Here is a 15,137-nt window from a genome sequence, read left to right as displayed (position 1 = left end):
CTTAAAATTCTTGACAAGTTTAAAATCCATGGTTTTATTATCATTCTTGAGAATATTTTTTCCTTGACACTTTTCTCTATGTGTAGAAAAAGTAGGGCAGTAATAAATGATGAGTAAGCACAATTGCAAATATGCAAGGTTTTATTTTTGGTCTTTTAGGCTTATAATATTTTCTAAATTAGCATTTGACCAATAAATATTTTGATTAGTTTATCAATTAATGATAAAATGCTGCTATCACAGAGTTTATGCCAAATTACCCAGTACTGAGTTTACAATCCTGGGTATGTGTGTGTGTATATATATATATATATATATATAATTTTTCCCCCCCAACCAAAGGTGCCTTTATTATACTACTATTTATGTGGCATTATCTAAAAGCTTGAGACAACTTTACATATAATAAAGACTAAAAATGTTTTTTTTTTTAATTTTTTTATTGATTTTAGAGAGGGAGAGATAGAAACATCAATGATAAGAGAGAATCATCTATCAGAAGCCTCCTACACACCCCCTACTGGGGATCAAGCCGATAACCTGGGCATGCACCCTGACTGGGAATTGAACTGTGACCTCTGCGTTCATAGTCAATGCTCAACCACTGAGCCACACCAACTGGGCTAAAAATGGGTTTTTAAATGTGTCCATGTTGATTAATAACCATTTTCAGGACAAGGAATTATTTGAAAGGGGAAAAATTCAAGAAAAAATTAAAAGCAATGGCTTAGAGAAAATCTCTCTGTAGGGGAAGATGCTGGCCAGAATTCCTGACATTGTGAAAGATGACAATCTTCAGAGGTTATATAGCTTGCTTTCTCCACAAACCAGCCCAATTCTGGTGTTCGCAATGCAAAGAGCTTGTAGCACTTTGTATTCCGGTTCAGTACTTATTGAAGGGTGGGCATGGGTTTTGTTTACTTGGAAATGACTATGGCAAGAGCTACTTCTGGACAGTGAATGAATACTTTCTCTTGGGTTAGTACTCGGTGGTAGGACTGATGACACCTAGCTACTGCTTCGAGTGAGAAACAGAATAACCAAAAAGCTGACCATACCGAGTGAGGATGCAGAAAAATGGAATCTCTCTCACACTCCTGATGGGAATGTAAAATGTTTCAATCACTTTTGAAAATAGCCTGGCCATTCCTTAAACAGTTACGCACACCTTGCATGTGACCGAGCTATTCCATGTTTAAGCAATTACACAAACAAAATGGAAGCATATGTCTATAGGAAGACTTATACATGAATGCATATAGCAGTTTTATGTATCAGCTCAAACCAGAAACAACCCAGATGTCCAACCATAGGTAAATGGATAAACAAACTATGGTACATCCATAAACTAGAATGTTACACAGCAATAAAAATAATAAAGTGGTGATATATGCTACAATATGAATATATCTCTAAGTTGTTATGTGAAGTGAAACAAGCTAGCCAAAAGATAGTACATGCTATAGTGATCCCATTGCTATAGAATTCTAAAAAATGCAAAGTCACATATAGTGAAGAAAACAGATACTTGTGAAAAAACAACAACACACAAAACCTTTATTTATGCCATCCAAGAGGCATCCTTGGCAAATAATTTGCTACGTTGATCCCTGGGGACAAGGTTGGGGCTACAGAGAGAGTGAAAGAGAGGAATTGTGAAGAAAGGGACAGGAGGAAAGTTTTGGGGATGATGAATATGTTTATCCACTTGATTGCAATGATGTTTTTATAAGTACACATAATCAAAACTTATCAAATTGTGCCTTTAAGTATATGCAGTATGCTGATTATAACTCATTAAATCCATTTAAAAAAACAGCTGTTGGGAAATTGTTGTTACATTGATGGTTAATATTTGAAGTAACAAAACGAGGTTTTATAGAAAAAAAATAGATGGAATGTTTTTCCGTTCTCTGTTTTCAATCTATTTTATCAATGACATCACAGCATTGGTGACAGTGGTCGGTCAGATTTATAGAAATGCACAAGGGTAATTCATAGGTTAATATATTTCTTAAGAGGAGCCTCGAAGGCCTTTGGCTGCCTGGGAAACCCATTTTTATGGGAGCTTTCATTCCACTCAATACATAAGAGATTAGAAGCCTTAGCTAGCTTTTATTTAAAACATGTTTGCTTAAATTACAACAAGTTATTTTACAGCTAGACATATGAATGCCATGTGCTAAGTAAATTGTACATTAAGTAGAAAGTGTTTAAAAATACCCCGAAGTTGTAGAAATGTGAGATGCATATAGAGAATAATAATCTAAGCAGTTTCAGTCGTCTCACTGATGTAAAACCAAGCTTTCTGTAGTTCTCGCAGCAGAAGAGACATATGTCTTGCATGTATTTTAAATCTAGGCTAAAGCTAACCCTTTTAAGGGCATCATTGAATTGATAATTTCAAACAGTTTGTGAAACTTAGATATGTTCCAGAGAGGGAAGAGAAATCTTGACTGTGTCACTTAGTATATTTTATAATGTCGTTTTTGAGGATTCATGTTTACTTTGACTGCCTGTCCCACTGAACCCAAACTATGAATAAATAAAGATGAACACTTGGTTTCTATGTCTTTTTACTACACAGCGTTGAATGAGGGTTAAAGCTAAACACATCATATCCTTCACTCATTACTTTGTTACTTTGATAATTGCTAACTACTGATTTTAATGAAGCTTGCGTGGCTGTGGTCTGTAACATAAAATGTTCCTGATATAAAACAGGCGGGAGCAGGGTGGGGGAGGTCAATGGGTGAGAACAAAGGGATATCTATAGTATTTTCAACAATAAAAAAATAAATAAACCAGTTCCACTGTAAATCAAAGAAAAATGACATGGTCACACATATTAACATGTAAGGTGGTGAACAAATTTAGTTGAACTACACGACACTGTCTTCTCTGTCCAGAACATTCTAATTCTGTATAGAAGGTCTTGATTTCCAATCTCTTTACTTGAACAAGAAGATTTTAATTTATCTGTTATTTTATGAAGCATTTTTATGTGTAGAAAAAGGTGCTACTTGTTTGCACATGCTGGTTATGTGTTTTCTTACATGATTTCCTGCTGTGCTGATGGAAAATTAGACTCTTGTGTATTATAAAAGAATAGAAGATAGCTATAGAATCAGGATGCGATTGCCTCAGGGCATTCTGTTGACAGCTAGAAATATATACAAGCAAGGCCAAGTCACTGGATGCTAATGTGAACTCTACCACTGACGAGTAGTGTAAATCCCTCTAAAAGAAGAATCAAAAACCCTTTCATCAAACTGGGGGGTTTTACCTTAAACTTTGACCATGTAGGTAATTTCTACACTTTTGTACAATTAAGCCATAATGCATATTTTATAATTACATTATGTCCATGAATTCATAAATATGTTTGTAGGGGTTGATCTATCCAGCATAGCTATGTATAGATATGAAATAATCATTTCTGTTACTTATGTATTAGACTAATAATATGATGGCTTTCATGCACCGTGGAGATGAATCATTCATTTTGGGGGGATTAGTTTTTTCCAGGCAAGTCCTTACATAATAATTTTCTTGTCTCTTAGAAGTTTTCAGCTTTCTCTAGTGTGACATGGAATGAGAGGTACACTGTAATTTAACTAACAGTAATGTGTACAAGTAATAATATCTCTCATATGACCTTATAAGAATTAATAGTAAGAGACGTCAAAACAGGCCTAGAAGCTGCTCTGTCTCTGTCTTTTTAACATTCAAGCCTACTTTAATCATCATCACAAATACTATATAGAGCAAGACTTAGTGCGAAGGTGTGAATCTGAGCCAAATTCTGAAAGAATTGCTTTGCTTCATCGCCAAGTGAAAATATTTACCTTACATTTCAGAAAGCATCTATTGCCTATCAACCTAGAGTGGGGATAGATTGGCCTTGACTACTTTAGTCCTCCTTCCAAGTTCGTTACACTTCATAACTTGTGGCTGAAACATTGCAAGTAAGAAAAAAAAAAAAAAAAAAGAGGACATTAGTTTAACGCAGAGGTCTTCTTTGGTGATGTTGATGTTCTTGGTGGGTTTGGCACCTGGAGCAATTTTCCATTACAATGCAGCTGTGACTTGAGTGGAAATATTTTTCTTTACACAAACAACCGAGCTGGCAGGCAGTAACTCGTGTGTTCCTTGAAACAGTCTGGAAAAACAAAACCAAGCCCTTCCTTGTTTCTTCTAATTGTCAGACTCTGAAATGAACTCTAAGAGAAACGTGCTAAGTAGAGTGTCAGCATGATTTGGTTTTCTTACAGCAACTGCCTTTTTGGTAGTTAGTTTTAAAGAGCAGTATTCTGCCAGGGTTAAGGATGGAATGAAAAGAATACAGAACAGTCGTGAAAATCATGGCAATTATTCACAGCAAAAATACTGTGGCCTAAAAATCTTGATGCCAGTCGATGGTTTTGAAATTTTTGTGTGCGGTGTGAGTTAAGCAGATGAGCTAGGAGCAGCCCTTCACAATAAAAGTGCTCTTTTGCTGTCTTAGGCTGGTGTGACTTTGTAAGGCTGCCATAGACCACTGCAGGAGTGCACACTGAGGAAAATGAACAACACACCACAAAATCTGGGACAGAGACCAGGGACTCCAGTGGTCATTACTTTTCATTTTAAGGACTAAATGTACAAATCATTCACAATATGACAGAGTAGAGTGCTAAGAGGTAAATAAAGTTCACATAATTTGTTTCTATTTCAACTAAATTGTGTTTTCTAGATCAGTTCAACATATGATCTCTACAGTTCTAAAATGAGAAAACAATTTTACTAACATAAAAATGACATTTTAGCCGAAACCGGTTTGGCTCAGTGGATAGAGCATCGGCCTGTGGACTGAAGGGTCCCGGGTTCGATTCCGGTCAAGGGCATGTGCCTGGGTTGCGGGCACATCCCCAGTGGGGGATGTGCAGGAGGCAGCTGATTGATGTTTCTCTCTCGTCGATGTTTCTGACTCTCTATCTCTCTCCCTTCCTCTCTGTGGAAAATCAATAAAATATATATTAAAAAAAAAAAAGAAATTTTATTCAACTAGGCCAGAAGGAACCAGACTCATTAACTGTGAGGTAGAATGACAGAAGGAACATATTTGAAAAAAAAATGACACTAAAGAGTCAGCAAATCATGGTTCAGATTTATCAGTACTATTGTTTTAATTGGTGAGTTTGTTAAACAGGCCCAGCTGAAAAACACTAAAGTTTTCAGATTTTCTCCAAGAAAGTCTTCTTTCTATGATGACTGACACCACCACATCCTGGGTCTTCTCCCCTCACAACAGCATAATCACAATTATTATTCCCAACTGGTATCTTGCTTCTACTTGAGCTCCCCAAACTCCACTCTAATTTTCTGTATTGCTTTCTCTTAAATTTTATAAAAGAGTATATTATTATGTAAACCACATTAAAAAGCATCCCCATTACCTTCGGGCAAAAATAAAATCACCTAGTTGGAAGCCCTCCACAATCAAGCATAAAGGTCCCATTAGATTTTTCTTTTCTTCCTTATACTGCTTTGATCACTGGAGCTCAAGTATTACTTTTACTTCCCAAGTTTTAATTTAGTCATAATCTCTTCCAATCGCCTTCTGTCTTCTCTGCCTAAACAAAAAGTACTCCGTCATTCATTCAGCAAGAATGATGCAACTACTGAGAATCAGGCCCTGTGCTAGACAGAGAGAATACAGTAGTGAACAAAACCCACATGGTCCCTGCTCTCAAAGAACTGTGTTCTAGTGAGCAATTTTTGTGAGACAGCAAACATACTTCTCCTCTTTTTTAAAGGTTGTAACAAGGGCTATAAAATAAATAAAACAGATTCATGTATGGTGACCAGTAGAATTAGTTAGATTGGGTGTTCAGAGAGAAACTCATTGAAGAAGTAGTGTTTGAATTGAGAATCGACTGCAAGAAGAGCCAGCTATGCAGAGACTAGGAGCAAAGTTTTTCAAGGAATGACCAACACAAATGCACTGTGTAAGAGAAAAAAATGTGGCATATTCATGCAAAGAAGAGAAAGCAGTGAAATCACAAAGAAATAAGCTGAACTGAGAATTTTTAATTATCTGAGTCGAGGGCCTGGAACTTACCCTGAACCTTGGAGTGTCCCAGCATGCTTACAATGATCTCCTATGTTTTGTCTTTTTATCTGAGTGTGTAATTGCCACAACCAGACTTTGCACTTAGCTTATGAGAGTCACATCATGATTATGCAGCTTCATAGAATCTTCCAGAGTGTTATGAACAGAGTAGGTGTTTAAATATAATAAAGATATAAATTATCCCCAAACTGATATGTAGGTTTAACATTGTTCTTATCAAAATCCAAGTAAAACTTTGTATAGACATACAAAAAAATCATTTTAATATTTTTATGGAAAACAAGGAAACTAGAAAAGCTAAAATAAGAAGAGGAGGTTTGGAGTAATCAGTCTCCCAAATTTTAAGACATAAACTGAAAGCTTTCCCTCTAAGGCCACTCTTATTAATTTTATTTTACATGGTACTGGAAGTCCTAGCCAGAGCAATTATTCAAATAAATAATAAAACAATAAATGCCATTCTCGTTGGAAAGAAAGAAATATTGTTCCTATGCACATCACATGATTTTATATATAGAAAAATTCTAAAAACTACACACACAAAAACTGTCAGAACTAGTAAATGAAATCAGTTAAGTTGCAGGAAAAAAATTAACATGTAAAATCCAGTGGTGTTTCTATACACTAACAATAAGCTATCTGAAAAGAAAATTAGTAATACAATCAAATTTGTAATAGCATTAAAAATAAAAAAAAAAGTTATAAATAAACTTAAGTAAGAAAGGGAAATATTTGTACACTGAAAACTACAAACATTTATAAAAGAAATTAAAGATACAAGCATCACATCTATAATAATAAAAGTGTAATATGCAAATTGACTGAAAGACCATCGGGATGACCTTCCAGATGACCACGTTATGACACACACTGGCGCCAGGCCAGCCAAGGTGGGTGTGATGCAATTGGTCAGGGGGCTCCGCCATTGCCCCATGATTGATTGCCCTGCAGAGCAAGGCCCAGGACACCAGCCAGCGGGGCAATCAATGGGAAGTGGAGGTGCCTCTGCAATTGCCCCAAAGAAGGAGGCCCAGGCCACCCTCTGCACAGTGATCAATCTCTGAACCCTGGGCCTCCCTCTGCTGGATGATCGATTGTGGAGCCCCAGTCAGTGGGCAGGATCTCCCTCTGCACAGCAATCAGTTGGAGCGGCCACAGAGGGAGGCTCACACCAGCCGACTGGCAGTGCTGCAGTGGGTGAGCAGGGCCTCCCTCTGTGAGGTGATCGATCTGGGTGCCCTGTGATCAATCACCCCACAGAGGGAGGCCCTAGATTGTGAGAGGGCACAGGCAAGGGTGAGGAACATCACCCCCTGTGCATGAATTTTGTGCACGGGCCTCAAGTCTATATATGTAAAAGCCTAAGTAACCATTATGATGAAATGACCGGTTGACCAGTCGCTATGATGCGCACTGACCACCAGGGAGCAGATGCTCAACGCAAGAGCTTCCCCCTGGTGGTCAGTGCACTCCTACAGCCAAACTCCCATGGTCAGCCAACCAATCTCCCACAGTTCCTCCCCCTGGCCGGTCTCTTCCCCTGGCTGGCCAAACAACCTCCCGCGGTCTCTCCCCTCATCCCTCCCCACTCCAGTAGGCCCTAATTGTCTCGGCCCCAATCGGGAGTTGTCAAGATGTCTCTGATTGGCCCTGGTTGCTGGCCAGGCCTAGGGACCCCACCCGTGCACGAATTCATGCACCAGGCCTCTAGTATTATATATTGGAAAACTTAACATTGTTAAAATAACTATACTTCCCAAAGTAACCTAAAGATTCAAAGCAATCTCTATCAAAATCCCATTGGCATTTTTTACAGAAATAGAATAAACAATCCTAAAATTTACATGGAACCACAAAATATCCTAATTAGCCAATATAATTTTGAGGAAAAGAGAACAAAACTGGAGCCATCACACTTTCTGAATTCAAAATATATTATAAAGATCCAGTAAGTGCAACAGTATGGTACTGGCATAAAGACACACAATGGAATAAAATAGCCAATAAATCAATCCATGCATTTATGGTCAAATGATCTTCCATAAGGGTGTCAAGAATACAAAATGGGTTAAGAATATTCTCTTCAACAAATGATGCTGAGAAGACTGTATATCTACATACAAAAGAATGCAATTAAACACCTTCTACCATACACAAAAGTCAATTCAATATGAATTAAAGTCTTATACATAAGGCTAACAAATGTAAAATTCCTAGAAAATCTACAGGGGAAAGCTTCATGATGTTGGTCTTGGTACTGATTTCTTGGATATGACATTAAAAGCACAGGCAAAAAAGTTAAATAGATAACTGAAACTATATCAATTAAAAAAGCTTCTACACAGAAAAGAGTGTAAACACATTCTATGGAATTGGAGAAAATATTTGCAAACCATCTACACTAATAAAGAGAAACATGCAAATTAACCATCATTCCATCACTCTGCCACGCCACTACACCCACCAGCCAATCAGAGCGACTATGCAAATTAACCCAACAAAGATGGCGGTTAATTTGCATACGCAGGAGTGGAGTGAAGACTGAAGATGACTGAAGATGGCGGTGGCCACGGAGCTGGAGTGAGGAGGAGGCTTGGGTTGCTCCTGGCAATGGAGGAAGCCAAGCTTTCCGCCGGCCCTGGACTCCACTCAAGGAGTGGCTGGGCGAAGGCAGTGCTGGCAGCCAGGGGAAGGAAGGCCCATTCTTGCACGAATCTTTGTGCATCAGGGTACTAATATATCATATAAGGCATTACTATCCAAAATATACAGATGACTCTTATAATTTCTTGCCATGTACAATAACATAGATATGTTTTCCTATATTTCTGCCACAGATGACAATGTGAATAGACCTTGAGAACATTATGCTACATTGTAAGTCAATCACAAAAATAAAAATAATTTCACTTCTATTAGGCATCTAAAATAGTCAAACTCATAATATTTTTAGTACAGATATGATGATAAAATATCGTGCCTTTATTTGTCTGAAAAAGTCTTCATTTCACCACAACTTTTAAAGTATATTTTTTATAAGATTACAATTCTGGGTTGACAGCTTTTTGCTTTGTCATTATAAAGATGTTACCCCTGAAACTTTAGGTCAAGATGTCAGTATAGGTAAATGTGGTACTCGCCCCTTCCCACATCACATCAGAATTACAACTAAACTATAGAACAACCATCATTCAGAACCACCTGAAATTGAGCTGAATGGAAGTCCTATAACTAGGGAATTAAAGAAGTCACATTGAGACTGGCAGGAGGGTTGCAGAAGTGGAAGGAGCTGGTCCCACACTCATGTGCGGTGGATAAAAATCTGGAAGGATATCTAGCTGTGGAGGTCTCCCCTGAGGACTGAGGGTCCCAGCCCTACACCAAGTGCCCAAGATAAGACTGAGGGAGATGGAGGCTGTTGGAGTAGCAGGCAGTTCTTAAAGGGCCCATACACAGACTAACTAAGCCTCATTCCCTTTCAGTTCCAATGTGGGGCAGTTTGAAAGGGACCAGAGACATATGGGGAGGAACTGAATTGTCCAGCATCAGGGCAAGAGCTAGGGGTCAGCTTTCTCCCAGACAGAAGGGCAGGCAGAAGCCATTATACCTTTTCTGAGCCTTCCTACACAGAGCACACAGGCAGGCACCATATCTGAATCTCCATCAATCTGGCCACCCAACTTTTGGGCCCACCCAAGCTATTTCCAGTGGCTTTTCCATATGAATGGCCTCTATTGGCTGGTGCTTCAGATTTTCCAAAAATCTTTCAAACAAACAGTATCTGGCCTTAGCGAGCCCTATTACCTCTCGCTAAGTGGCTCCAGGCTGAGCAGTAGAAGGAGCTGGCCTTGATTCACAGCTTGGCCTTGCCTGAGCATTTCCAAGCCCAACACATATAGCAGCCATCTGAAGATCACTTTGTAGCTCATGCCTAGTGGCCCCAGGCAGAACACAGGGGGTGGCTGACCTTGACATGCACCTCTCAGGAGACTCCAGACACAATGCACCCAGTAGAAAACTTGAGGCCATGTCAAAATACCACCACCCAACCACCTCCACAAATGACACACTCAAGGGGATAAAAGTGGGTACCAGAGCTCTGCTGAAGTAAGATTTACACTATGGGGTGGTCCTCTGCACAGCTAATCTCCACAATGGTCAGATGTCTGTGGTCAGTGGTCATAGTCAGTCATTGTAGCTGATCAGCCTGGGGCTCCATCCCTCTAATTGGTGTGACAACAGCAATCAAGGCTCAACTACAAGAGGAAGGTATATTCAGCCAACACAGGGGTGTACCTCTAGTGCCCAGCTAGGATGATCAAGGAGGCTGTGCCATTGGGCTACAATATTAGGCCATTCTACCAAGCTTAGAAAACATAGCAAGTCTACCTATTACACTGAAACAAATACATGGAGGCTGCCAAAAGGAGAAGACAAAGAAAATGTTCCAAATAAAAGAACAGAGCAAAACTCCAGAAAACTAACTAAATAAAATTGAGACATGCAATCTACTAGATGCAGAATTCAAAACTCTGGGTATAAGGATGCTCAATGAACTTAGTGAGAACCTCAACAGCATGAAAGAGGACCAGTCAGAAATGAAGGATACACTAACTGAAATGAAGAATAATTTACAGGAAATTAACAGTAGAATAGATGAAGCTGAGAATCAAATCAACAATTTGAAATATAAGGAAGCAAAAAACACCCAATCCAAACAGATACAAAAAAAAAGATTTAAAAAATTAGTGTATTTAAGAAGCCTTTGGGAGGACTTCAATCATATTAACATTTGAATCATGGGAGTGCCAGAAGGAGAAGGAAAAAAAGCAAGAAATTGAAAACCTATTGGAAAAAATAATGACAGAATGTTTACCTAACTTGGTGAAGAAAACAGACATACAAGTTCAGAAAGCACAGAGTCCCAAACAAGAGGAACCCACATAGCTCATAATGTTGTTTGTAATATTTTCTTATAATTTTTGTATGTCTGTTTTTGTCAGCAATTACTTCACTTTCATTCTGGTTTTATATATTTGGTTCTCTTTTATCTTGATGAGTATGGTTAAAGATTTATCAATATTATTAATCTTTTCAAAGCATTGATTGTATTGATATTTGAAGTCTCTATTTCATTTATTTCTGCCCTGATCTTTATATTTTTCTTGCTTCTACTCACTTGGGTCTTTGTTTTTGTTTGTTTGTTTTACTGTTTTCCAGTTTCTTCAAGTAAGGTTAAATTATTTGAGATTTCTCTTATTTCTTAAGATATGCCTTCAGTGATATGAATTTCCTTTTTCCCCCCATATATTTTGGCATGTTGTTTTCATTTTCATTTGTCTCAGGGTATCTTTTTTGATCTAATTTTTAACCCATTAATTTTTTAGTAACATATAATTTAGCCTCCATGTATCTGTGTGCTTTTTAACTGTTATCTTATAATTGATTTCTAGTTTCATACTATAGTAGTAGGAGAAGATGCTTAATATGATTACAATCTTCTTAAATTTATTGAGACTTATTTCATGGCCTAGCATTATCTAATCTGCACTTGAAAAGAATGTATATTCTACTGCTTTGGGGTGAAATGCTCTGAAAATATCAACTAAGTACATCTGTTCTAAAATGTCATTGAAGGCCCCTGTTTCCTTCTTGTTTTTTTGTTTTGTTTTTATCTATCAATGTCAATGTGTATCTTCTAATATGACTGTCTTACTGTTGGTTTTCCCTTTATGTCCATCAAAATTTGCTTTTTATATTTAAGTCCTCCTAAATTGGGTGCATAATGTTCACAAGGATTATATTATCTTGTTGGATTGATTGTATATTAGTACATAAAATCCTTTCCAGTTATTTATTATAGCCTTTTTAACACAGGGGTGCTCTCGGGCATGCTGGCCACATTGAAGGAAAAGGGTGTGCTGTGGCTGGGTGTGCCCAATGTGTTCTGACTCAAGCCTCCCCCAAAGGGGGCGGTGTTGTCAGGGGTCCCACTCTGTCCTCCTCCAAAGTTGAACACTCCAGAGGTAGAGCTTGTGCTTGGGGGAGCCACATTGATCCCCAAACCCCCACTGCCAGCTGGGGCTGCTGAGACCCCAAATGTGAAGGGCGATGGTGCTGTGCTGCCAAACACTGAACTACTGGTCCCGCTGCTGGTGGTCTGGGCTGTAGCTCCAAAGCCTGAAGTGGTGGCTGCACCAAAGGAGAAGGCAGCTGCCAAAGGCTGCCTGGGTGCTGGCAGGGGTGCCAAAGGTGGAGGCTGTGGGTTTCAAACCACCAAAAGCTGACTGAGCAGTGTTGCCAAAGGCTGGCCGGGTTGGGGTTGGTGCTGGAGTTGCAGTTGGGGCTGGGGCTGCAGAGTTTCCAAAAGTGAAAGAGTTGCCAAAGCTGGGGACAAGTGTTGGCTTGGTAGCTTCCAGTTGCTGCCCATCAGTAGCCGCAAAAGGCTGGGGGTTAGCTCCCGGATATGATGGGAGAGGGGCCTCGGTGCTTGAGCCAAAGGGAATGCTGAATGTTGGGGTGGTAGAGCTACTGAATGTCAGGATAGGCTGGCTGGTGGTGACCGGGGCTGAGGTTGTAAGGGTGCTGCCAGAACCACTGAAGCCAGCGGTGCTGCTATTGGTGGCTGCCTGCACGGCACTGGATAGGGACTGGCCAAAGGTGGTGGTGGTTGTCGTCGTGGTTGAAGTAGGAATGGCAGAAAGCTTGCCAAACTGAAATATGGAGCCTATGGCTGGGGTAAAGCTGACACCAGCGGCAAGGGGATTCCCAAAGAGGAAAGGTTGGGAGGTGGAAGCAGTGGTGCTGGTCATGCTGTTCATGGTGCTGGTCACATTGCTCACACCAGAGCCAAAAGTAGGCTTCGAAGCTGAGTCGGCAGAGGTGCCTGCTGTGGTCGCAGAAGCCATTGTTGAGGTGGCACTGGCCTGGCCAGTGAAGAGCGGGGCATTTGTGGTTGTGGCTGCAGTAGTTGTCTGATTGAAGGAGAAGGGAGTTGACAAGGACACAGATGTAGGTGGCCCCATGCTGCCAAAAACAGATTTGAAAGTGATGGGTGAGGTGCTGGTAGTTGTGGGAAGGGCAGAGCTAAAAGATGCTGTGGTTGTGACCTTGCAAGGGCTACATAGCAGGGGGACCTCATTCTCACTTTTAGGTGGGGCCTCAAAAATGGACTTGAACATGGGAGATGCTGAAGACACAGCAGGAGCTGCAGAGGCAGGAGGGTTAGCAGGGGGAGTGCTCAGCATTCCAAACAGAAGACTTGGCTTGGGGCTGAGGGCTGGGGCAGACAGGGCCTGGGATGGGGCAGATGTCTCAGCCTGAGGTGACTTGGTGGTGTCAGTGACTGGTATGGAAGAAGCAGGGGACAGCCCCAAGAAAGATACTGTGGGTTTGGAGTCTGCGGAGGTGCCCGGAAGGGGCGCTGACTGCAAAGAGCCAAGAGGGCCCAGAAGGCTGGGTGTCTTCGGAGGCGAATGGGCCACAGGAGGTGCCACTCCAGCTGAATCATCTGGGAAGGATGTTAGGCCCGGGGAATCCTGCATCTTCGTCAAGCTCTCCAATAGAGGATTGGTGCTTGGGGCTGGGAGAGAGGTTGGAGAGGGAGCAGTCCCAGCAGTAGGCAGGGTAAAAGTAACAGGCTGAGTGGCAGGTGGGTTCTCAGTGACTGAGCTCGAGGCAGCATTAGTCTTACCTGCCAAGACCTCGTTGAACCATCGTATTGAAGCCTTCTTTTCCAAGTCTAGGTCCTCGGCAGTAATTGAATAACCAAGCTGGGGAGGTGGAGGCAAGGCCAGCTGGTCCCCTCGCCTGGAGGGCAGCAGCTGAAACTTCCGTTTACATTGCCTAGAGCTGCCAGGTGTAGGTGGGGAATTCCTCAAGTTCTGTTTCTTCCTTGTGGTTGTATCTACAACCCTTTCTCCCTGGGATTCCTTGTCGGTTACTAATGGAGTTGAAGGACTAGAATGCTGGGAAAGTTCCTCTTCTCTTATTTTCTTTGCTGGCCTCTCTGGAATCTGGGAGGGAGATGAGGCTGGGCTGGAAAAGGGTGATGAACGTGGACCACTTCTCTGCCATAGCTGACTAACCTCGAGTAGACCTGTAAGAACTGGTAATGGCATTGCTCCTGGAGCTAAGAATGCCTCCTGTGTATGTGCTCATCATGGAGCTCATAAAGGAGGTGCGGGATCGCTTATTCAAGTGGTCATCTGAGCTCTGGGAACTGAGAGCTCTCTTCAGAGACCCAGGCTTAGGCACAAAAGAAGCAGGGAATCCACTGGCCACCAAGGGCTCAAATGCTGAATGTCTTCCCCCACTGCTATCATGGCGCCTTCTTTTATTTTCCTGGCCATCAGTGAGTATATGTTCTTCTTTCCCCAGTGTTCTTTTCTTCCTCTCTTTGAGGGCAGGCAGCACAGTCTCCTTTGCACATGGGTCCGGAGCATTACTTGATGGTGAGGACAGTGTTGAGCTGAGTAACTGCTCTGTTATTGGAGAATGAGTCAATTTTCTGTCAGGAGGAGCAATCCTCACTGTCACTGGACTGCACACCATCTTGGAATTAGGAGGAGATGGCACAGTCTTCTTGCGATAACCATTCCAGGACACTGTGGGAAGTACCCCCTGAACGGAATATTTGGCCTGTTGAATCGGATATTGTCTTCGAGGTGTTATTAAAAACCGACCTGATAAAGTTCCACAAGCCCTGCGGGAAGGCCTCCTGGAGGGTCCGAAAAGAGGAGCGGGGTGCGAGGAGCGAATGTGATGCCCGCGCTGAGCTGAAAGACCCGGCCGCGAGGTGCGGGTGGGAGGGCGACGGACCTGTCGCTCCCGCGGGTTCCTGGCCTCGGGGACCGGGGCGGGCTGCGGGGACCCTGGCTTGCCCTGGTAACTGCCCAGCAGGAGCAGTTCGGCGGGGTCGGTCCTTCGAGCAGGGTCTGCGGCTCTAGGAGGTTTCCCTTGGCTGAGGACTTGGCCGGGGGCATGGTGAACAGATTCGCTGACGCCGCGCGTTCTGAAAGAG

General features: G+C 41.5%; 1 protein-coding gene across 1 annotated transcript; it reads right to left on the bottom strand.

The window, feature by feature from the left end:
• Positions 1–11,972: 11,972 nt before the first annotated feature.
• Positions 11,973–14,670, bottom strand: LOC118665808 (nuclear envelope pore membrane protein POM 121C-like). Its single transcript, XM_036327077.1, is given in 4 exon segments — positions 11,973–12,330; positions 12,332–13,625; positions 13,809–14,200; positions 14,202–14,670. Coding segments are annotated over 4 exon segments (2,511 nt in total). The 5' UTR covers positions 14,669–14,670.
• Between the last annotated feature and the right edge of the window lie 467 nt (positions 14,671–15,137).

Source organism: Myotis myotis, unplaced genomic scaffold (genome assembly GCF_014108235.1).
Source record: "Myotis myotis isolate mMyoMyo1 unplaced genomic scaffold, mMyoMyo1.p scaffold_m19_p_11, whole genome shotgun sequence".
NCBI classification, from domain to species: domain Eukaryota; kingdom Metazoa; phylum Chordata; class Mammalia; order Chiroptera; family Vespertilionidae; genus Myotis; species Myotis myotis.
The sequence above is the reverse complement of the archived record's forward strand: the minus strand, read 5'-3'. Positions and strand labels throughout refer to the sequence as shown.